Source organism: Mercenaria mercenaria, chromosome 2, assembly GCF_021730395.1.
Source record: "Mercenaria mercenaria strain notata chromosome 2, MADL_Memer_1, whole genome shotgun sequence".
NCBI classification, from domain to species: domain Eukaryota; kingdom Metazoa; phylum Mollusca; class Bivalvia; order Venerida; family Veneridae; genus Mercenaria; species Mercenaria mercenaria.
In genome coordinates, this window is record NC_069362.1 from 119,794,096 (window position 1) to 119,818,247 (window position 24,152).

The 24,152-nt window shown below is 34.8% G+C and overlaps 1 protein-coding gene across 6 annotated transcripts in view; it reads left to right on the forward strand.

The window, feature by feature from the left end:
* The window catches only part of LOC123565021 (paladin-like), a 319,425-nt gene that overhangs the window by 289,824 nt on the left and 5,449 nt on the right, over positions 1-24,152 (forward strand). For all 6 annotated transcript variants that reach the window (XM_053537674.1, XM_045359004.2, XM_053537676.1 and 3 more), the window contains 6 exons: positions 1,715-1,837; positions 2,895-3,074; positions 9,881-9,931; positions 14,245-14,394; positions 16,001-16,156; positions 18,064-18,144. In XM_053537674.1, the coding sequence (XP_053393649.1) occupies positions 1,715-1,837; positions 2,895-3,074; positions 9,881-9,931; positions 14,245-14,394; positions 16,001-16,156; positions 18,064-18,144 (741 nt within the window). The remainder of the gene's footprint in view (positions 1-1,714; positions 1,838-2,894; positions 3,075-9,880; positions 9,932-14,244; positions 14,395-16,000; positions 16,157-18,063; positions 18,145-24,152) is intronic.

Here is a 24,152-nt window from a genome sequence, read left to right on the forward strand (position 1 = left end):
CATGTTCAGTTGCACCATTGGGTGGTTATTTTTGGAAACTAATAATAGTAGCATGGGAATTCCAGAGATATAAATCGGAAAATCATGCATGGTGTCAGTTGCTGTTACGGAAGGCCATATAGACAATGTAAATTAAAAATAAACAGAAGTAGGGATAATGTTGATAAAATACCAGTATTCCCCGATGGTACTGCGGTATCGTACCATGGAAAGATGGTACCACGGTTACCGGTATATCGGTAATACCACGCACCTCTATTTTCATAGGAATGTTGCTTGATAGCTCTGTGCAAAATACTTCTTGCTTCGGGATTGATTCTGAAAGCATTGCTTGCTTAGTGCTTCGGGATTGATTCTGAACAGCATTGCTTGCTTAGTGCTTCAGGATTGATTCTGAACAGCATCACTTGTTTAGTGCTTTGGGATTGAATCTGAACAGCACTGCTTGCTTAGTGCTTCAGGATTGATTCTGAACAGCATTGCTTGTTTAGTGCTTCAGGATTGATTCTGAACAGCACTGCTTGTTTAGTGCTTCAGGATTGAATCTGAACAGCATTGCTTGCTTTGTGCTTCAGGATTGATTCTGAACAGCATTGCTTGCTTAGTGCTTCGGGATTGATTCTGAACAGCATCACTTATTTAGTGCTTTGGGATTGAATCTGAACAGCACTGCTTGCTTAGTGCTTCAGGATTGATTCTGAACAGCATTGCTTGCTTAGTGCTTCTGGATTGATTCTTAACAGCATTGCTTGTTTAGTGCTTCAGGATTGATTCTGAACAGCATTGCTTCTGAACAGCATTGCTTCTTAGTGCTTCAGGATTGATTCTGAACAGCATTGCTTGCTTAGTGCTTCAGGATTGATTCTGAACAATATTGCTTGCTTTAAGTCTCCAGGATTTAGTGCTTCAGGATTGATTCTGAACAGCATTGCTTGCTTATTGCTTCAGGATTGATTCTGAACAGTATTGCTTGCTTAAGTGCTTTGGGATTTAGTGCTTCAGGATTGATTCTGAAAAGCATTGCTTGCTTACTGCTTCAGTATTGATTCTGAACAGCATTGTTTGCTTAGTGCTTCAGCATTGATTCTGAACAGCATTGCTTGCTTAGTGCAAAATACTTCTTGTTTCAAGTTGATTCTGGACATTAGCAAAATACCTATTGCTCTTGGCTACAATATTGAAATCATTGGTCAATAAGGGCTTTAAGCTTAACCCTGGACAGCATTACTTGGTGTTGAACACCTCCAGCTTTCAATATTACTGTCTTACTCAAAGCTTTATTCAGGATAACATTGTTAAGTTTAAAATGTGGTTTGCTAATAGCTTTATCCAGAACAACTGTTGCATGGTATTTGTTTTGGCCATTTTTACATTGCTTGAAAAGTACAAAACACCTGCTGCAATTTTTAGTCTGGACAGCACTTCTAGAATAGTGTTCAATATAATTATATTATTCAGAGCTTCCCCCTAGGTCATTAGTTATGGTTACTATATAGACTAAGTGGAATTGTAGAATAGAGGCATATTAAAGTTCTGGTTTCCTTTGGCCAACATTGGAAATGAACAAATTATTAAGCCTTGACAATTAAATGTAAATGCATTGGCATAAATAATGAGACATCTTAGATGCTCCATTATTCCGGGCAACTATTTCAACAATCATCAACAAGTTGAAGCATTTTGACTTTTATCTGCTGTATGTTTTCAAACCCAGGTGTCAGACAACTATGTTGGGCTGGATCTTATGGGCTCGCAGATGGATGTTAGAGTTGCAAATTTCCGAAAAATCAATCTGAAAGAAATTCCTGTGTATGGTATGGCACAACCTGCTGCTGATGTAAGTATTGCATGAAAATTCTGACATCAAGCCGTAGTTTCCGTATTTCAGATATTTTTTGACCTTTCCAAATCATATTCCTGTTTTTAAGACTTCACACCCGATATTATCAGCAATGATATTGGTTGATACAACTGTTTTAGATTAAAAAGTAATAGTGAAAATAGAGGTATCATGATTCTTACCAAATATACAGTGTACTGTAGAAAGGGTACAAATGCAAGAACAGAGCCTCCGCAACCAAATGGTTAAATTTCACTGACTGAATCCCTTGCCGGGCCTTACTGCTGTAGGTTGGAAATCATGTTTGTGGATTTAGAATGTGAGGAAGGTATCCAGCTAATATTATTAGAAGGTCGTAGGTTCTACTAAGATGTCCTCTCATGCTTAAAATAATGCCTGATGAGGCATCTAGGGTCTTTCTCCACCATTTAAAGCTGAAGGTCACCATATGACCTTTAATTATTGTGTCTGTGTGATGTTAAATCCAACAAATACCAAGAACAAAACAAAACATTTGCAGCCATGCAAAGTTTCAGGATCAAAACCAATATATTACTTTATGATAATAATTTCTACATGATTTCTGTTAGCCAATGAACTTTTTCAAATTATGTTGCCGTACTAAAGTCTTGTTCTTCAAACTATCAGTGTTCTACACCGCTGTATAAATGAATAATTTATAAACATATCTAACCAGATATTTTGTTGCTAGAGCTTTTGAAAGTTTTCACTTGTTTAAATTGAAACCTGTAAAACATACACATATTGTTATGATCAGTCGAAATACTGGTATTCGTGGATGACAATTTTCATTGCTTTTATGCTGTCGTTTATCTACAAAATTAAATTCAAATTAACAAATAAAATTCCTATTAGTTTTGTATTTCAATATGAAGTCCATGAATTCATATTGTCCTGAATTAGTAGCCAAAATCATGAAATTCCACATCCACAAAATGAAGTGATTTGACAGTAAAGATCACATGTTCTAGATAGACCAAGTGACATACAGTGTCAAAGATACCTAACAGTCTTCCTGTTTATTATGTTTCAGGGTTTGTCGAAAGTTGTGAATCATTTGTTGAACCTGAAGGTGAAACATACACACGTTGTTCTGATCAACTTACGTAATGATCTCATGGTCGAGATAGATGATGGTACATACAGTGTCAGAGATGCCTCAAAAATGGACGAACCAGTTGTGTTCCCAGGATTCAGCAAAAGCGAGCTGGAGGTAGGAATGTCAATGGTTTATAGAGATAATGATGCATTAATGATATGCATTCAGTATGTGCTGATATGAACATTTTTCAATATTCATACATTTAGAAGATGTAAAATGAAGACTAAAAAAGTTTTTTAAAAAAGCCACTTAGCTCAGTAGGACATGCACAGGTCTACAGATTGCAGGATTGTAGGTTCAATCCCTGGGCAAGACGTATGTTCTAAAAGGCATCTGAAGTCACTATTCTCCACCTCTAAATTATGTTTGGAAGTTGGCAGTTACTTTCAGAGAATAGGTTAGTAGTGGTACAGAATCCAGAAACATTGGTTATAGGTTAACTGCTTGAAAAACTGTTGAAAAACAGAACTTAACCCAAAACAAAGAAGCCTGAAAATAAAAGATAGCTGAAAAAAGTTGTTCAAAAGAAAATATAACCTTTACTTGACACATTATTCCTTCTTAACAGAGACACTTATTTAGTTACAAGAGTAAGAAATGATATTTAATCTTTGAATTCTGTCAGATAGAACTATTTCTTCCTGGTGTAATTTCTACATGATATATTACTGTTTGGCATTATTTGACAGCTGATATATCAAGAGAGTAAACTCCAGTTATAATGAACTTCTTAGAGCTAGCAGAATATATTTGTTATATTCTGCATTTGTTATAAATGTATAGTAAACCAATTCCTTACATTAAAGGCATACAGACACTGAATAGGTAAATGGCGTGAAAAAATGGTATAATCGCATAATGGCGGATTCAAATAGTCCTAGTTTTTTTTTGCTCTGTAGAGCTATTTTCCTTATTTTCTTCGCTATTTATGTCTCCCACCACACAGTTTTGTGGGAGACATATTGATTTACTCCAGTCTGTCACAAAGCTTGTCCGCACTCTAAGTCGAACATTTCTCATCAATTTTCACCAAACTTGAACAAAACGTGTTTGACCATAAGACCTCTGACAAGTTCAATAACTAGCCAAATCGGTCCAGGCGTCTTGGAGTTATGGCCCTTGAATTACCAAAAATCGGTCTTTTTACTCTTGTCCGCACTCTAATTCGAATATTTCTCATCCAATCTTCACCAAACTTGAACAAAATGTGTTTGACCATGAGACCTAGGGCAAGTTCGATAACTAGCCAAATCGGTCCAGGCATTTTGGAGTTACGGCCCTTGAATTACTGAAAAATTGGCCTTTTTACTCATGTCTGCACTACTAATCAAACATTTCTCATCCGATCTTCACCAAACTTGAACAAAATGTGTTTGACCATGAGACCTCGGCCAAGTTCGATAACTAGCCAAATCGGTCCAGGCATTTTAGAGTTACGGCCCTTGAATTACCGAAAAAATCCGTCTGTTTACTCTTGTCCGCTCTCTAAGTCGATCATTTCTCATCCGATCTTCACCAAACTTGAACAAAATGTGTTTGGCCATAAGACCTTACCCAAGTTTGATAACTAGCCAAATCCGCCCAGGCACTTTTGATTTATGGCCCTTGAATTACTGATTGGATCCACTCATCCAGACCATCTAATTAGATCCACTCATCTAAAACATCTAGAGAAACTAACATTTTTCATAGGGGCAGTTGTGGGAGACATGCGCTTTTCTCAAAAGCATCTCTAGTTTTTTGGTGAAATCACATGACAGATCTATGCTTGACATATAGGTAGCTTTTTCATAATGAAAATGAAATAATAACATGACAAAATTTTCCATGGATTCTTAGATCATACACTACCACTACAATTTGGGGTTTCATTGTTCAATAGCTGATTTTGCAATTTGTTTGTTTGACTGAAAATATTTCTTTTGCATCAAACATGACCCCACTTTTCTTTTGATTTTTAATCAGCACTGGCAATATTAATACTGACATTTAAAATGGGTCCTGATGTGTGCTGCAGCCATTGGAAAATATGTCAGTTTTATATAGAATAAAAAAACCCAGCTATTTAGTGTCTTGTAACCATTTAGGTATTTAAATAGCAAACTGATTTATATAACAAACCAATTTTATTTCCTTTATTTTTTTTTTAAGTGTAATAAAATGTAGCTCATTTGATTAATTTACAATTTGTTTGTTTGTCCTGTAATAAACCTGAATAAATCTTTTTCCATCTTTACAGACAGAATGCTAAAAAGAATATTTCCATCTTTTTTTTTTTTGATTTTATTACATGTACTTACGTTTTATACTTAATGCATTGAAGATTTTGAAGGAGATATTTTGTATGGCAGGCATAATTTGTCACTTATAATTATATTAGTTTTTGATGTCCCTGATATATTCAAAAATTGTGTAAAAATTTACATGTCAGCATTACTCTCCACCAAATGCTCTGTGTGTTGAACATTACAAATGTATAAACAAGGAAATTCATTGATGCAAGCATCAAAGACACCCCCAAATGTTGTGTCTGAAGTACTTTTATTGCAATATGAAAAATCACCTAATCATTACTTTATTAGTCTGACTGGCTACAAGTTATCAACATTAGCACATAAAACAATATATGTTATTAACTGTTTAAAACATGAAGAATAAACATGATAGAAAAGTTTTACCATGCAATACAAATACTCTATCTGCAATGACATTAACATTGCGAGTAGGTGGTCTCTTTTCATACAAAATTAAAGTAATTATTTCACTAACTAAGGTCACCTCCTGTGAAAAGTTCTTATATGCAGGAGCGTGTGTATGAAGTTCCACAGAAATGCAGTTTGTTGGGAAATGAGGAAATGTTGAAATTATTTCAAAGTTGTGGTTCACAGAAACCATTTTTTTATTATCATGTAATGTAATGAGTGTTCTGTTTACTGATGAAGTTTTATGGACCTTAGTCACCTACATTATAGATTTCAGAATGCAGATTATACACAGCAATTTACTGTTTCCGTTGCCAAAAACAACCAAAACTTTTGTCCAAGAAAAGAATGATATAACATAAATCTGCCCCTATTCACAAAGCATGAATCTTTCTTATATACTTTTGAATATCATAGAATTCATTTTTTTTTTCGGACGAACGATAAACTTGAAGTCCTCGTTGAACTGTAAGGTTACTAGGAGTATGTCAGTGAAATTTAGCAAGCATAATAACCCGCTGCCAAAGTGAAGAAAACATTTCAATGAAAATGTTTTTTCTCTCTTTTTTTTGTCAGGAATGGACAAATACAAAAACTATCTATTAAATTTAAAAAAAAAAAAGAAAAAAGAAGCAAGTAACAAGATATAATAAAACCAGAGCAACTGACTAGTCATATAAAATCAGTGAAAATATAAATTCAACAAGGAATTCTATTCTAAAGTCACTGATGCTTTGATAAGTTATGGTCCCATGGCTTTTGATATTTCGATCTAACCACATTTAAAGAAGTATTAACTTGTCACTGACAAATTCAGCCAAATGCTCTTTAGCCTATTGCACACCTTAGTTGACAGTGTATATCTGTAAACAATGAGTAGATCTATATGACACTTAAGCAAAAAAAAAAAAAAAGGAAAACGAAAAAAAAACAAAAAAAAAAACAAATAGAAATAGTAATTTGCAAAAGTGTGCGCATTCTGAAATTACATCACTGTACCTATCAACAAAGAAAATAAGACAAAAGGTTAAAAATAAGTTAACAGCGGCACTTCCTTCGTTCATTTCAACATATCTATGCTTATTGATTCCTGTATTTACTTTGTAAATACGTTTTTTCCAAGGAATTTTTATGCAGGCAAATTGTAATTTTCCATAATTTTTTTAATATTCTCTTCGAAGTTTACTGCAAGATTATTGTAAAATACACAAACGCTCCCTTGTCCAGGCGATTCACACGTTGCAGTATGGTATATCAGCTCTGCAGTGTGTTCTATTTATAGAAAATGAGATAGGTAAGTAGGTCGTGCTAAGAATAGAAATAGAAAACTTGACTTACAGAGTAACCTCCCTTATCAATAGATCGGATCAACATTTTTGACGAAATTGTAAATAAAAAAATATGTTCTGCTCTACAAATAAGGAGAGGAAAGACAGATAGCATTGTTTTAAATCACATAATAAGTTGCATTACATACATTTTTTATGTTTTCTTTTTGCCATCTTTTTGTTTATTCACTAAAATGTATTGTGCAATATCGTTGATCCTTTTACAAACTACAGTGCATTCGCGATGCTACGAATCGCAATTTAACGAAGTACCGGTATACTACGAAAAGGTGTTGTGGTCCCGGCTGCTTTCCTTCTTATTTCTATGTTACAAAGTCGCGGTTTTACGAAAATGCAATTTTGCGAAAAATGCGCTCCAACGAATGTATTGTTATGCCCTTAAAGCATGTTTTTAACTTGTTTAAGTTGCGATTTTACGAATACCTGTATCGTCTAAATTTTCACACCTTCCATAACGGCGTGAAAATGCTTTAGAGTGGAAAGTGTCACTATCATTTAGCTGGTCGTAAACAGTAATTAAAGTGTGAAAACTTAGTACTGAAATTCGAAACACATACGCTGTACAATATGACAGAAGTTAGTGGTTATTTTTTTTCTCCTATAACTATCCGATCGAATAGCATTCCAGTCACACTTGCTTCGATATCTATACATCTCGAACAATCACTGCATAAAAACAATAAAAAGGTATTTAAGTCCTGATCGTCTGTATATTGTCGTTTTATTATTCCAAACAATTCAGTAAAGGGTAGCTGAGGGTATCGGAATATGCGATTTTTTGTTCTAGTGCAACAATGTACCCTAAATATGTTTTATGTACAGTGAATAAAAAGTGAAGAAAAAGCAACCCGTTTTAAATTTCAGATACCATCTAAGTTCAGATTCGAATTAGATTTGTAGTAAACCTAGATGTACATATAAAATTGTACTTCGATTCGAAAATCACATGTTTAAATATCACGGGTTACGACGTGTAGATATTAAGGTGCTGTATAGCGAAATTTCCTATGCTACGATCGAACGAAAATGCGATATTACGAAAAAAACGGCCGGTCCCTTGGCTTTTCGTAGGATCGCGATTGTACTGTATTCACTGTGTTCAGTTTATCATTCCGAAACTATTCATTACCATCTTTACAGGGTCCGAAATAAAAGTGTATCCCATATACTTGACGCCGCTTTCAGGGCGGTGTCGAATAACACAATGGTTGCAAGTATTTATAGCAAAATCCAGTCATTACTGGAACTAAACAGCATAAGATACCTTGAAAAGTCAGGGAAAAACAAATTCTTTTTCAAGGTCAGTGAATTGTCAGGGAAATCTTGATAATGGTCAGTGAAAAATGAAATTCTGGGTCGATGTTTAAAATGTTAAGTGGCTATAGCAGTCTTCAAGCGGTATTTATAAGTATTTCCAAACACATTTTGGTGTAATTGTGTATAAACATAATTTAAATGTGTTTGAATCAATTTCATTTTTATGTTCACTTTGGATTTTTGAAGACTGAAAGGTTTTGTTAATAAAAGTTTGTTATATCTGAAACAAAATAAATATAAAATGGTGGATTTGACGGCTGTAGGGGAGTAGGAGGCCAAAAAATATGGTGATATTGGTCAATGAAAAGTATAGTTTAGTCAGGGAATTTCATTTTCTCAATTAAGTGGCAACCCTGAAGAATAATTGGTAGTGCTGTTGCTATATTTTTAGGACTGGGAAGAAACCTTGAAAAAAAATTGAATGCACTATTGAATGCACTGTTGATATATTTACAGGACAGGGAAGAAATCTTGAAAAAAAAATGAATGCACTGTTGATATATTTACGGGACAGGGAAGAAATCTTGAAAAAATAATTGAATGCACTGTTGATATATTACGGGACAGGGAAGAAATCTTGAAAAAATATTGAATGCACTGTTGATATATTTATGGGACAGGGAAGAATCTGAAAAAATAATTGAATGCACTGTTGTATTTTGGACAGGAAGAAACTTGAAAAATATATTGAATGCACTGTTGATTATATTTACAGGACAGGGAAGAAATCTTGAAAAAATAATTGAATGCACTGTTGATATATTTACAGGACAGGGAAGAAATCTTGAAAAAATAATTGAATGCACTGTTGATATATTTATTGGACAGGGAAGAAATCTTGAAAAAATAATTGAATGCACTGTTGATATATTTACGGGACAGGGAAGAAATCTTGAAAAAATAATTGAATGCACTGTTGATATATTTACGGGACAGGGAAGAAATCTTGAAAAAATAATTGAATGCACTGTTGATATATTTATGGGACAGGGAAGAAATCTTGAAAAAATAATTGAATGCACTGTTGATATATTTATGGGACAGGGAAGAAACCTTGAAAAAATAATTGAATGCACTGTTGATATATTTACAGGACAGGGAAGAAACCTTGAAAAAAATTGAATGCACTATTGATATATTTACAGGACAGGGAAGAAACCTTGAAAAAAAATTGAATGCACTATTGATATATTTACAGGATAGGGAAGAAACCTTGAAAAATTAATTGAATGCACTATTGATATATTTACAGGATAGGGAAGAAACCTTGAAAAAATAATTGAATGCACTGTTGATATATTTTAAGGATGGAAGAAGCCTTGAAAAGAATAATTGAAAGTGCTGTTGATATGTTTTAGGAAGAAGCCTTGAAAGAGTAATATTTATGTATAAATAGTGCAGGGAAGAAGCCTAAATGAAAGGACTAATTAAAATTTCATGAAAGGGAAGAAGCCTTGAAAAGAATAATTTAAAGTTCTGTTGATATATTTTCAGGAAAGGAAAGAAGCCTTAAAAAGAATAATTTTAAGTGCTGTTTATTTATTTTTAGGACAGGGAAGAAGCCTTGAAAAGAACAATAAGAAAATACAAAACATTCCAGGTAAATGTTTCAATTTACAATATGCTTTATAAACTAGCTAATCTTAATGTACAAATTAGTTTTCAGAGGGAGATTTTTGTGTATAATAATGAAACATAGAAAAAAAATTGTTTAACTTCTAGCTATTTTTATGCCCCCGAAGGGAGGCATATAGTTTTTGAACCATCTGTCAGTCTGTCCGCAATTTTCGTGTCCGGTCGATATCTTTGTCATCGATGGATGGATTTTCAAATAACTTGGTTTGAATGTGTACCACAGTAAGACGATGTGTTGCACGCAAGACCCAAGTCCGTAGCTCAAAGGTCAAGGTCACACTTAGATGTTAAAGGATAGTGCATTGATGGGCGTGTCCGGTCCATATCTTTGTCATCTATGGATGGATTTTCAAATAACTTGGCATGAATGTGTACCACAGTAAGACGACATGTTGCGTGCAAGACCCAGGTCCATAGCTCAAAGGTCAAGGTCACACTTAGACGTTAAAGGATAGTGCATTGATGGGCATGTCCGGTCTATATCTTTGTCATCCATGGATGGATTTTCAAATAACTTGGCACGAATGTGTACCACAGTAAGACGACGTGTTGCCCGCAAGACCCTGGTCCATAGCTCAAAGGTCAAGGTCACACTTAGACGTTAAAGGATAGTGCATTGATGGGCGTGTCCGGTTCATATCTTTGTCATCCATGGATGGATTTTAAAATAACTTGGCATGAATGTGTACCACAGTAAGACGACGTGTTGCACGCAAGACCCAGGTCCGTAGCTCAAAGGTCAAGGTAACAGACGTTAAAGGTCATTTTTCATGATAGTGCATTGATGGGCATGTCCGGTCCATATCTTTGTCATTCATGCATGGATTTTATAAAAACTACGCATGAATGTGTGGCACAGTAAGACGACATGTCGCGCGCAAGACCCAGCTACGTAGGTCAAAGGTCCTAAACTCTAACATCGGCCATAACTATTCATTCAAAACCCATCGGGGGCATGTGTTATCCTATGGAGACAGCTCTTGTTATCTTGACTTTTTGAAATTTTTCAAATAGTAGAGCTATTATTGTCAACCTTTTCTTGGCATTGGCATTAGCATCTGCAATCTAGGATTTCGAGACTAGCGGATGCCTTTCAATTTTCTTGCCGAGCTTATGACCAACCTGACAACACAAAGAAAACAAGTTCCAAAGTATTTACCAAACATAACTTTAATATTGCATTTTGCAATTATATTTTTGATCCAGATATGATTAAATAGATCTACACATTTTATATTAACAACAGTATCTGAAGAAAAAATTGCACTGAAAATATAAATAATAATAGATTTACTTAAGCGTAAGAATAATAAAGACGCTTGATTTGATCACATGATCGATTATGAAACCGACACTTGTTTTGATCATGTGACCTATTCTGAAATCCAATAACTGGTTTCAGTACTCTAAAAAAATGTGCTGATTCTGCATGAAAATAGCAACTACTAAGGACTTGCAACGCCACTGATAAGCAGGTAGATTATTGGTTTTTTTCATTGCCATGCCTCGACACCGTTGTGGATGTGTATTATTGAGAAACTTTATCAGTTTGCGGCGATCAGTACCGTTTATCAGTAGGCAAATCTATAAATATGCGGCAACATCCTATAGATCCCGATTCGCATTATGTTAAAATATCTTTTCCGTGCAGGTGTTATTTCTAAAATATTAATTCAGAAAATACTGTGCTGAAATGAAATACTTTTCGCATGTCTAAGAAAATATTTTCAAGAGATATGTTATTCCTAAAAATTAATACTGTATAAAAAAATAATAATAACAAAAATAAAATAAAAAACAGTGTTTTACTTGAAATAGAATAGGTAGAAAAAATTCATTACTTATTCGTCAGTTTGAATTTATGACTTATTTGGTTCTGGGGGAAATTAATTTGACAGGTTGATCTTTTATAATTATCATATTATCTAATCTAATAATCGGCAGTAGATTTTTTCTCTCATTGTTTGAATTCGTAAATCAGTTATGAACAGATTACTTCTGTTTTAAACCAACTATTAATTATAGGCATATTTATATACTTGGTCGGACCGTCCTTATTCGTGATTGTATATTATGTATAATTATATATTTTGATCTCGAAATCAGCTGTAAATCGTTAATCAAAATGTTTTGTCCACACAAGTTGCATAAAAATGAATTGAATTTCAAATAGTTACTAAAATTTAATACACAATTGCAAGGTGCATATCCATATCGGCGGACTCTTTGCAAAATATGCTTTATTGGCGGTTTCTTGCGCCGGCACTGGCAATTCTTTGCTATAAACAGGTTGGCAGTTATAAAAGTCAGATATACACACCAAATTAATTAAGGTATAATGTTTCCAGATAGTCATTAGCATAGAGCCTCTCTGTGCGTAATGCAGAGAGCCTGCCTGTGCATAAAAAAAAAAGAACAAAAGCAACAGGTATGCAGAGAGACCGCCGGTGCCTCGACAAAACCGAAAGTAAGGGGTTTTGAAAAATTCCATTTACATTTCGGCCTGTTTGTCTTTATTATTTGGAAGAATATTGATAAATGAATACAGATAGTGCGCATGATATGTATGATATCAAAGCAAAAACTGGTTAAAGACAGTAGAAAAAGTCGGGCTAGTGTTCCATGTCAGTACACCATCAACAAATTTCATCTAGTTGCGAGCAAAATCACTGATAATTAAAAAGTAAACACTACAGCCTTCCGCCTTCGTGAAAATATTCAATTGTCTCCCTTATCGGTGAAGATATATTTCAGTATCACACTGCAAACAAACAAATATCCTGTATATACTTATATAGTGAAAATGAATATAAACCACTCATTCCAAATATACAAGTGCATGGTAGATTATGTCTGGCATTTAACAATTTCTAGTTATCCCCCGACGAAAGTCGGAGGGATATAGTTTTGGCGTTGTCCGACGGTCTTTCCGAGCTCACATTTGCATACTTAGGTGGCTATAGGAAGAATAGGTAACTGTACTTTTTCTATGATATCATTCATTCTGTAAGGCTTATATGTGGCTATTTGTCTCTTACATGGCTAAAAGAACAATAGAGAGAACAAAAGAGTAGCCACATAAGTATCCATATGTAGGAACATCCGTCTGTCCTCCCATCCGTCCGTCCGGAGCCATATCTAGGAAATGGTTGGGAATATTTATATAAAACTTCATGTACATGTTTACTACTATGAGTTCTTGCGGCCTGTCAAGTTTCAGTCAGATTGCCCTAGTAACACCAGAGTTATGGCCCTTAGAAGTTTTTAGTGTTAACTATATAGGGTACTATAAATATGGCAATTTCTGCATCATAACTTTTGATATATTTGACCTAGAACTTTGAAACTTAAACAGAATTTAGATCACCATAATGCGGTTGTGTACGCACAATTTCATTCGGATTTATATGTAAATTAAGAGTTGTTGCCCTTTAATTGTATAAAAATCCACATATTTGTACATAACAAACTTACCATGGCAGAATTGCATTAAATTTCTTTCATTCTTTTCAATGAACATTTATTATAAACATGTGAAGTTGCGCCCCACATCTGGTTACCCACTTGCCTTGGTCACACCCGGGCCCCCCCCCCCCCCCCCCCCAAAAAAATATAAAATATAAATATATATTTTTTTTATCATTTTTTTCAAACCTTCCATGAAAATTTATCAACATGCTCACCCGTTCCTCCGCAGCCCCACCCCCTAAAAAAATATATATATACATATATATATTTCCATTCCTTTTTTTTAATGTTCAAACCTTCAACATGTTAAGTTGTGACTGCACAAACCTTGCCCTCAGCCATGTTCAAGATATCTTACTTGATCGTGTCCTCTTAAGGACATCTGTTCTTTTAAGTTCAAATGTACATGTTACAGCAACACCTGGTGCCAAACCACTCAAAGACAATATTTCATTCCAGTTAAACTTCAAGCTCACATTTCAATTAACTGCATTTAATTTTAAAAGCTAAGCTTATTATAGTAAGCATATCCCATTCAAAATAAATTCTTTACTCAGGATCAAAGTATCATACATTTATTATGTACTCTTTAATTAAACATTTGTTTTCTGTTAAATTGATTTTGACTAATGAAATTATTTGCTTCTTATTAACAGTCATCCTTAACTTTCTGCCGGATATATTTTTTTGCCATTCCTCACCACAAACCCTTTCGGCGGGGGATACCAGTTCATCGAATTTGCTTGTTTTCTAAGAGATTTTTCATTTGTAATTCACAATACCAAAGTGCTTTAGCCGTTCTTATTCCAGATATACAATGAATTGGGAGATCCCCCTATAGAGAGGGATATCAACAAAGCTTACACGATTCTCGACCTAGCGGAAAACCAACGCTTACAAACTCTTGATATGTCATACTATAGGATACCCCTTCTCTGTGATGAAAGTCCAATGGAAAAAGTAAGTGCTAATTGCTTAAATTTCAGACTTCAGGATTAATTTTTCTTTGACCAAAGACTGACATGAAATCAAAGTTAGGGTATGTCTATTAGATTAATTCTGCACTCTTGGATCAAAAGTTTTTCTACAATGTAGAATTTGATTATTCAGAATAAAGTTAGAAAAATCAAGTTTGAAGTAAAGAAGAAGGGGTGGTGTGCTTGATTTTGTGCTAGACTGACTTGAAAAATTTGGATCTCATTCAAGTTTTCATAATAGGAAAATCACAATAACCTCTGGAAAACAAATGGACTTTCGTCTACAAGTATTGTTCACTTTATATTGGCTGCAGGGTCATGAGTTCGATCCCTTGGTGAGGCTGTGTTCTCCACGACAGTTTGATAAAGACATTGTGTAAGAAATCATTTGTCCTCCGACTCTAATTTGGTTACTTGTGGAGAAAAGGGTAGTGCTGGAATAAAATCCAGGAAAACTGACTAGGTTAGCTACAGGTTTTTACATAACTGAAATACAGTTTATAAAATAGTGCTAAACCCAAAACCAAAATAAAGCGGAAAAAAGTATACCGTCCATCTGTAATGTCACGGTACTTAACATTCGAGGTCATGACATTAAATAAGAAACAACACAACAGAGAATTTCTTTTCTTTACCGTAATATTTCATGTCATATGCATCAATTACTGTGTAAAAGTAAATCAGATATCATTGAAGAAACATCAGTGTGTACTTAGAACAACAATAGTCGGCCATTGTCATCATGTGACGTCACATCACTAATTTCGCGGTATAGGTCAACAATTGTGTCAATCAAACTATCAAAGGTTAAAAAGCACTAAATATTACTCAAACACTGAAAAGCTATCAAAGTTAAACTAACAGGAACACTCAAAAGTAAACGCCAACTTGAACATTTTATATCATCTGTTTACAATGGCACTATCGTAATTATTCTCTGGGCAGTGGACACACCAGATATTTTGCAAGTAAACCACAAGGTCGCGGGCACGGTCATAATGTTTTGGAGCCTAAGAATTGTACTATTACTGAATATTTTCTATCTGATACTTATCTAACATGTTCCAATTCACTGCTAAGTATCATGGGTGTATTTTGAAGGAATGGTCGCGAGGCCCCCATCCCCTCTTCCTCCTTAAAATCCCGTCGAGTTTAGACGTTTTGATGTTTCACCTAACACTGATATTTCAATCATTTTTTGCCTTGCTGGGCAGGTTATGTAAATTTGGTGTTCTCTAACCTATGGGCATGACTTAATTTGCATAATTAATGAGGACAAAAGCCAAACGGATGGTAGACAAACTTGTAAACATTGCATAAATTATACTATCTTAATTTATGGGTATTCTTGAACTTTTTGCAATAGCTGTGCAAAAATACGCTTTTAATAAATATTAACAGATTTTAAGCATGATAACTGCAGGGAAGAACGTTTTTTCTCTAGCATGCATAAAATAGGTCACAAACTTTGACATGTAAACACCACACAGGTAGCGAAACTCAAATACCGCGAAATTAGTGATGACGCGAGATTAGTGATGTCCAGTATATATGTAATATATAAGAGATGAAATTTGTTATTATTTCAGGATATTGATAATCTTTTGGAAGTTGTATGTAACCACTGTAAGCAGGAACGACTAAAGAATAATACAAGTACTGCCTTCGTGTTCTTCTGTAGAACGGGAAAAAGTCGCTCAACATTTGCCATGGCCGTCGCAGGTCTCACACTGTGCCATATGAAGGTAAGTGCCAAACAATGGTGACTGGACTACAAAATTAACATGTAATTTAGATTGGTATAAACCGCCTTAGGAGAAGTCCCAGTGTGGTTTATACCCATCTAAATACACAGAAAATAAAAAAAATAGCTTGTTATATTTTTGAGAGTATTAGAAAATGAAAAGAAATGTTGATCATGTTAACATCTAAACCAGCGAAGAGCCCGTGTTACATCATAATTCGTCTTCTGATAAAAGTGCAGTTTGTGTTTTTAGCTCACCTGAGTTTTTGTTATCGCTCAATGTCTGGCATCTGTCTGTCTGTCGTCAGTCAACATTTAGCTTGTGTATGTGATAGAGGCTGTATTTTTCAACTGATCTTTATGAAATTTGGTCAGAATGATTACCTTGATGAAATCTAGGCCGAGTTCGAAAATGGGTCATCTGGAATCAAAAACTAGGTCACTGGGTCAGATCAAAGAAAAACCTTGTGTATGCGATAGAGGCTGTATTTTTCAATTAATCTTCATGAATTTTGGTCAGAATAAAAACCTTGATAAAATCTAGGCCGAGTTTGAAAATGGGTCATCTGGGGTCAAAAACTAGGTCACTAGGTCAAATCAAAGAAAAACCTTGTGTATGCGATAGAGGCTGTATTTTTCAATAAATCTTCATGAATTTTGGTCAGAATGATTGCCTTGATGATATCTAGGCTGAGTTTGAAAATGGGTCATCTGGGATCAAAAACTAGGTCACTAGGTCAAATAAAGGAAAAACCTTGTGTATGTGATAGAGGCTGTATTTTTCAATTAATCTTCATGAATTTTGGTCGGAATGATTGCCTTGATGAAATCTAGATCAAGTTCAGATATGGTTCATCTGGGATCAAAAAGTAGGTCATTAGGTAAAATTAAACAAAAACTTTGTGTATGCGATAGAGGCTATATTTTTCAATTGATCTTCATGAAATTAAGTTAGAATGATTGCCTTGATGAAATCTAGGTCAATTTTGAATATGGGTCATCTTGGATCAAAAATTAGGTCACTAGGTCAAATCAAAGAAAAACCTTGTGTATGCGATAGAGGCTGTATTTTTCAATTGATCTTTATGAAGTTTGGTCAGAATGATTGCCTTGATAAAATCTAGGTTGAATTTGATTATTGGTCATATTGGATCAAAAAGTAGGTCACTAGGTCAAATCAAAGAAAAACCTTGTGTATGCAATAGAGGCTGTATTTTTCAATTGATCTTCATGAAATTTGGTCAGAATGATTGCCTTGATGAAGTCTAGGTCAAGTTCGAATATGGGTCATCTGGGGTCAAAAATTAGGTCACTAGGTCAAATCAAAGGAAAGCCATGTGTATGCGACAGAGGCTGTTTTTTTTTCAATTGATCTTCCTGAAAGTAAGTCAGAATGATTGCCTTGATGAAATCTAGGTAGAATTTGAATATGGGTCATCTGTAGTCAAAAAGTAAGTCACTAGATTAAATCAAAGAAAAACCTTGTGTATGTGATAGAGGCTGTATTTTTCAACTGATCTTCATGAAATTTTGTCAGAATGACAGCCTTGATAAAATCTAGGTCAAGTTCGAATATGGGTCATCTGGGTTCAAAAACTAGGCCACTAGGTCAAATCAAAGAAAATACTTGTTTTTGCTCCAATTTTAATGATAATTGGTCAAAATATTTTTTTTCCATGAAATCACTAGGTCAAACATGTTTACACTTATATGGTGTATTATGCTGTGTTTCTCAGGTGAGCGACCTAGGGCCATCTGGCCCTCTTGTTATTAGGAATTTCCTTTAAATCAAGAAAAATATCATTTAGTCATTTCAATTCAGTTTTGATCTTTACCATCAGAAAGAGAAGTTCTTTCTTTACAACACATATCGTAAATGTAAACATTTGATGTTCGATTTTATTACAGGGTTTCCCAAAAGGCTCCCAAAAAGGGGAACAGGAACGAATAAGCTGCCCAAATGCTCAGTATACGAAAGGAGAATTTATTGTGAGTATATTTGCACAAAAATATCGTGTAAAAAATATTGTGTAAAAACAGACTTATAGATTATGCCCCAACATTTATGTTGGGGTGGGGGTGTGGGATGGGGGGTGGATATAGTGTTGCTACTGACAGTAGTCCATACGACTGTATGTATGTCCTGAATGAAATCTTGTGTGTCCAACTCCTCCCTTTCTATTAGCCTGATTTACTTCAAACTTTCACAGATGAACAGAACTAGCTTGATGTGCAGATGACCATAAAGGAAGGGACTTTTGCTATGACTGTTTTTACTGCAGTTACGGCCCTTTGATAGTTTTGCTATATGGAACATAGAGAAAAGTCTTGTGTGTCCAACTCCTCAAACACTATTGAAAGGATATGTTTGAAAGTTTCATAGAGTGATGAAAGACCTTGATGTAAAGATAATCATAAATAATGGATTTTATTCTATGGATATTTTTTCTGGAAAAAAATAGGCCATAGTGAAGAAATTTGGTGTGTTCTACTCACACACTTCGAAGGAATGAATTCAAAGTCACTCAGATGCACTCAGATGCACAGTCTTATCTGAATATGACCATAAAAGATGGCACAGTATGTTTGGGCATACGTGTCCTATGGACACAATGCTAGTTAATTTAATTTTACTTGCAAAATCATATTTGCTTAATTAATTCATCCTGGACTTCCATGGATACACCTTGCTCTATCTGGTAGTATTCCTGTCTGTCTGTCTTTCTGTCTGTCTGCTTGTATGTCTCTCTAAAACCCAACAAACAAAACAGACCTTATAATTTTATACAATTGCTTGTTGATGCATTTTATTTAAATAGTTAAAAGGACTGTTTACAATTTTTGTACAGCATCTCTGTTGTTCTGACTAAAATTAAGTTTTGCATGAGGTAATCCTAGACATAATGCTGCAACATTGCCATTACATTTCAGCAAGTTATTCTGCATGCGCCTGCTTTTGCCTCGTAAATCTTATTTGAAAAGAGATAATAAAGCAATTTTATTTGATGCAAATGTGTTTATACTCCCACTTTAATGGATTTGATATTTAGGGCTAATGGCAAATGTGCTGAAAGGCAGTTCAGCCTTTCTAATGCAAACACTGCTGGGAATACTAAAATGAGCCGCACCTTGAGAAAACCAACATAGTGCATTTCGTCACCTTAGCGCAAAAAGTGAATATAAGTCCTTCTTTAAGTCAATGCAGTTATCCACTTCTTGCATTGAGGTGATGATTTGCGACCAGCATGGATCCAGACCAGCCTGCATAACCCCGCAGTCTGGTCAGGATCAGTGCTGTTCACTTTCAAAGCCTATTGCAATTAGAGAAACCGTTAGCGAACAGTAGTGATCCTGACCAGACTGAGCAAATGCACTGTGTTGGTTTTCTCGTGGCATGGCTCAAATGATTTTGTTGTATAGAGTCTGTTGCTTTAAAGAGGTAAATGACTGTATGAAGAGGGAAAAAGTGTGCATGTTCATTGGAGGATTTATTTAATAAATATACCTTTGGGTGGTTTGTCACCTGATATATCATGGTTCAGATGCACCGGAATTGAACCATGTAGGGCATTAGCCAGAGTGGTTAAATATCAAAGCTCTGAATGATGGAACATGGTAAATTAGATGATAAACCACAAGAAAACCTTGATAATCATATAAATTATTTTCATTCTTACCTGTTCATTGAAATGTTTTGATGAAAGTTATGCTGGGTTTCATTTATCCAAGCAGTAATGAACTGGACATCATGTGGCAATTTAATGTCATAATTGACGTCATCATCATACTGCTCTCTTACAAGTCAGTGCGTCAGCCCTTGTTTTTTAGCTCACCTGAGCCAAAGGCTCAAGGTGAGCTTTTGTTACCGCTCGATGTCCGTCGTGCGTCGTATGTCAACAATTTCTAAAAAAATCTTCTTTTTCAAAACCACCAGTCAGATTTACACCAAACTTCACAGGAATGATCGTTTGGTGGCCCTTTTTCAGAATTGCTCAAAGAATTGAAATCCATGCAGAACTTTGGTTGCCATGGCAGCCAAAAGGAAAATCTTTAAAAATCTTCTAAGAAACTGTTAGCCAGATTTCGAAAATACTTTGTAGAAATGATCTCTAGGTGACCCTCTACCAAAATTGCCTTAGCTGTTCTGTTTCGGTAAAAAACATGGCTGCCAGGAGGCGGGGCTTATCTTTCCTATATGGTTATATTGTAAATTTCAAAAATCTTCTTCATCAAAACCACTGGGGAGATTTACACTAAACTCACAGAAATGATCCTTGGGTGGCCCCCTATCAGAATTGCCCAAAAAATTAAAATCCATTTAGAATGGTGGTTGCCATGGCAACCAAAAGGAAAATCTTTGAAAATCTTGTCAGAATATGTTAACCGGATTTCAAAAATATTTTGTAGAAATGATCTCTTGGTGACCCTCTACCAAACTTGCCAAAGCTGTTCTATTTTGGTAAAAAACATGGCTACCAGGAGCGGGCTTATTTTCCCTATATGGTTATATTGTAAATTTCAAAAATCTTCTCTGAAACCTGAAGACCTAGAGCTTAGATATTTCATTTATTGGTATGTGGCATTGTCTAGTTGGCTTTTACCAAGATTGTTCAAGTTATGATCCCAGGGCAAATATTGGCCCTGCCCTGTGGTTCCTTGAAATTACATAGAGTTCTATAGGAAAAATGTTCTTCTCTTAAACTAAGAGGCACACAGCTTAGATATTTTACATGTGGCATTGTGTAGTAGTCCTTTACTAACATTGTTCAAATCATGACCCAGGGTCATTTAAAGCCCTGCCCCGGGGTCACTTAGTTTTTATATGAGTTATATAGCAAAAAATACTTAAAACATTTTCTGATCATATTTCCTAGACGTTTACCAGTAATGATGTTTACCTGATGACCCCTAGTGATGAGGGTCACTTGACTGTGACCTTTACCTACTGACCTACTTTCTTGATTTTTAAGATACAGCCTTGAAATTTTGATGACATATACAGTTTTGCACACCGATCTTAAAACTGACTTTCAATGACCATGAATGTGACCTACTGACCTACTTTCTTAATACTTTAGGATCAGTTTGACATTTGAAACATGTTCAAACAACCGGGGAAAAATTTCAGTGCTAACTTATATTTGACTTTCTTACCTGATCTCTTACACTTGTCCATGTAGCTCAAATTACTTAGGTGAGTGATCCAGGGTCATCATGACCCTCTTGTTGCAGAATATACAGAGCTTGATATTCTTCTTTGTTTAACTGGCAGTCACATCTAGCCATGTTAGAATGTACCTATAGTGTATCTGGTTCATAACTAATGTTTTCCATGAATATTTGACTAGATTATTTATGATTAAACCCACTTCACCTCAATTTAATGCTTGAAAGTTCTCTTTGAATTGTTCAAAGTAAGTTACTTAAAAATTCTTTGCGAAAAACTCTGGTAAGTTTAAGCTAGTTTACTGACATACTCGAAACAGATGAACGTGGAAATACATGTTATGCAGCTGTCACCTGTAATCTGTTGAATGTTTTGTTTCTTGAAGGTTATATTTCCATGCGTAAATATTTTGCAATTTTAGAAAGCAGTTTCAAACTGTTGTAACTTAGTTGAAATGGGCATCTCGAATTTCAAGGGATCAAGCGTTCTACTCAGAGATAACCCAATTTGGGCTTAAAATGATATCTTATGCATATGATTTTGGGATGGGACTTGAAAATGTCTTGCGCATCCGCACAGTCTGGTCATGATCCATGCTGTTTGCTTTTAAAGCCTATTGCAATTAGAAAAACTGTAAGCGAACAGCATGGATCCTGACCAGACTGACTGGATGCGCAGGCTAGTCTGGATCCATGCTGGTCACAAATGCGCTATGTTGGTTTTCTCATGGCGTGGCTCAGTTATGTGTCTAGTGTGAAATTTAAGATTAGTTGGAATGGATGGATTGTCTTGTTAGAATTAATGTATACAAGGTCTATTGTCAGATCTGCTTCATGTAAAAGAATGGGCTGAACTTTTGAACTGCCATTGAAAACTAATCTACCAGATTATATCTGTCTAATAATTTGCTCAAATTATTCAGCCAAACAATACAGGCAATGAGGCAAAGATTGTAGAATATTGTATTTGATTTTCAGACTAAACTCTCCTGGCAATGACCTTAATGTGCCAGTAGAAATGGTGCAGTCTGTCTGTCTTTCTGTCTCTTGAATTAATATCTATGAACCTTTAGCCTGCTGGCAGCAAATGATTCTGCCTTTGCGACCAGTGCAGACCAAGATCAGCCTGCATGTTTGTGCAGGCTGATCATGGTCTTCTCTGTTCGCTATTCAATCCATAAATTTTCAGTGAACACCCCTTCGAATATTAAATAGTTGCCCAAACTGAATGATGGACAAGCCCAGTTGGACAAGTCCAGTTAGGGTAGTGGTTAATAACAGTATGGAGATCACTGGCATCTCTTTCTGCCCTCTGTCTGCTTTTTTTCTGGTTTTAATGTCAGTTAATGTCATTTTGCATATTATTTGTCTGTCTTTTTGCTATCTGTCTTTCATTCTTTAATACTTATCTGAGAGTTCTCATCTGTATGTTAACCCTTTACTCCATAGATACTTCTTTTAACGCATCTATGCATTACTCCATAGATACTCCTTTTAACGCATCTATGCATTACTCCATAGATACTCCTTTTATCGCATTCTACTACACTGATAGTTTAAATGCAAAACACCAATAAAATATATTGGCAATGAAGCCCACAAAAGCATATTTGTGAAGTTTAAACTGTAAATAAAAGATCAGTTTCAGAAAAACTTGTGGTTATAATTGTAATTTATTGATAATTATCTCTTTTAATTCAGGTGTCATTTTCTGAAAATCACACTGACTTTATATATATTAGGACAGCTATTGATGGATGGAAAAGTACACAGGTGACCCAAAAACAAGTTATCATTTGCATTCTATCATTCAACTATGGCAAATTATGTAAAAGTGAGATAAGTTTGGTGTAATAAAAGGTGTGGTTACCATAACAACCATTAAAATCCATAGATCACTTGTCAACATTATGGAATTTATGCTAATTGACCTGGGCCCCTTGGAAGTGTGTTTATTGTGCACAGCTGTCAAAACAATGCAATTGGGGTGTTGTTTGCCTCATTATTTATGATGTGGATCAACAAATTTTATAGAAAGTGTCTTTGATCAGTGCTTCTTATCAAAACATTATGTAATTAATTAATTTTATGATCTATGAAGTTCTGTAAGTTTGGTAGGGGTGTAGATTTTAATGATTAATTAAATGGGTTTGCTTATTTTGAAAATCACTTAATATAGACTTTTCTAGTCTTTCATTTACTTTCAATTAATAAAATTGTGCATTTGTAACAGCAAAAATATTTCTTTTCTGTTGTATCACATGCATAAAACAGCTAAATTATAATAATATTCTAAGGTCTTAGGTTTGTAGCTTTCTATTGTGAAAAATATTTATCACAAAATTATGAAAAATATACCATCAGAAAGGAAATTTAATTCTAAAAATAAATTATGTTGGACACTAAATGGTTAAAACAAGTATTTATAGACTAATTTTGATCTGAGTAACACAGGTATAAATTTTGCATTTTTCTCCAATAACCTGTATGGAGATAGTGTACAGATAATGAAGCTGAGTGTATTGGGTATCAATAATCAATACTATTGTATCTGTATGGAGTAAAGGGTTAACTTTATAAAAGTTTTTTCTGACTGGCTTCCTGTCTGCCTGTCTTAATTAATTGCTTCTCGGTGTATTAGGTTTGTCTGTCTGCCAGTCAGTAGACAAATTGTTTTCCAATCAAAAACAAGATAAGGCTTTTGTCTATATTGGTTAAAGTTCTTTTAAGATGATTGTCTTTGGTTAGTAGATTACCCATAATGCTTTCAAGGTAAGGAGGTCAAAGATCAAAACCACAGCAAACTTGACATTAAAAAAACAGCTTCCAGT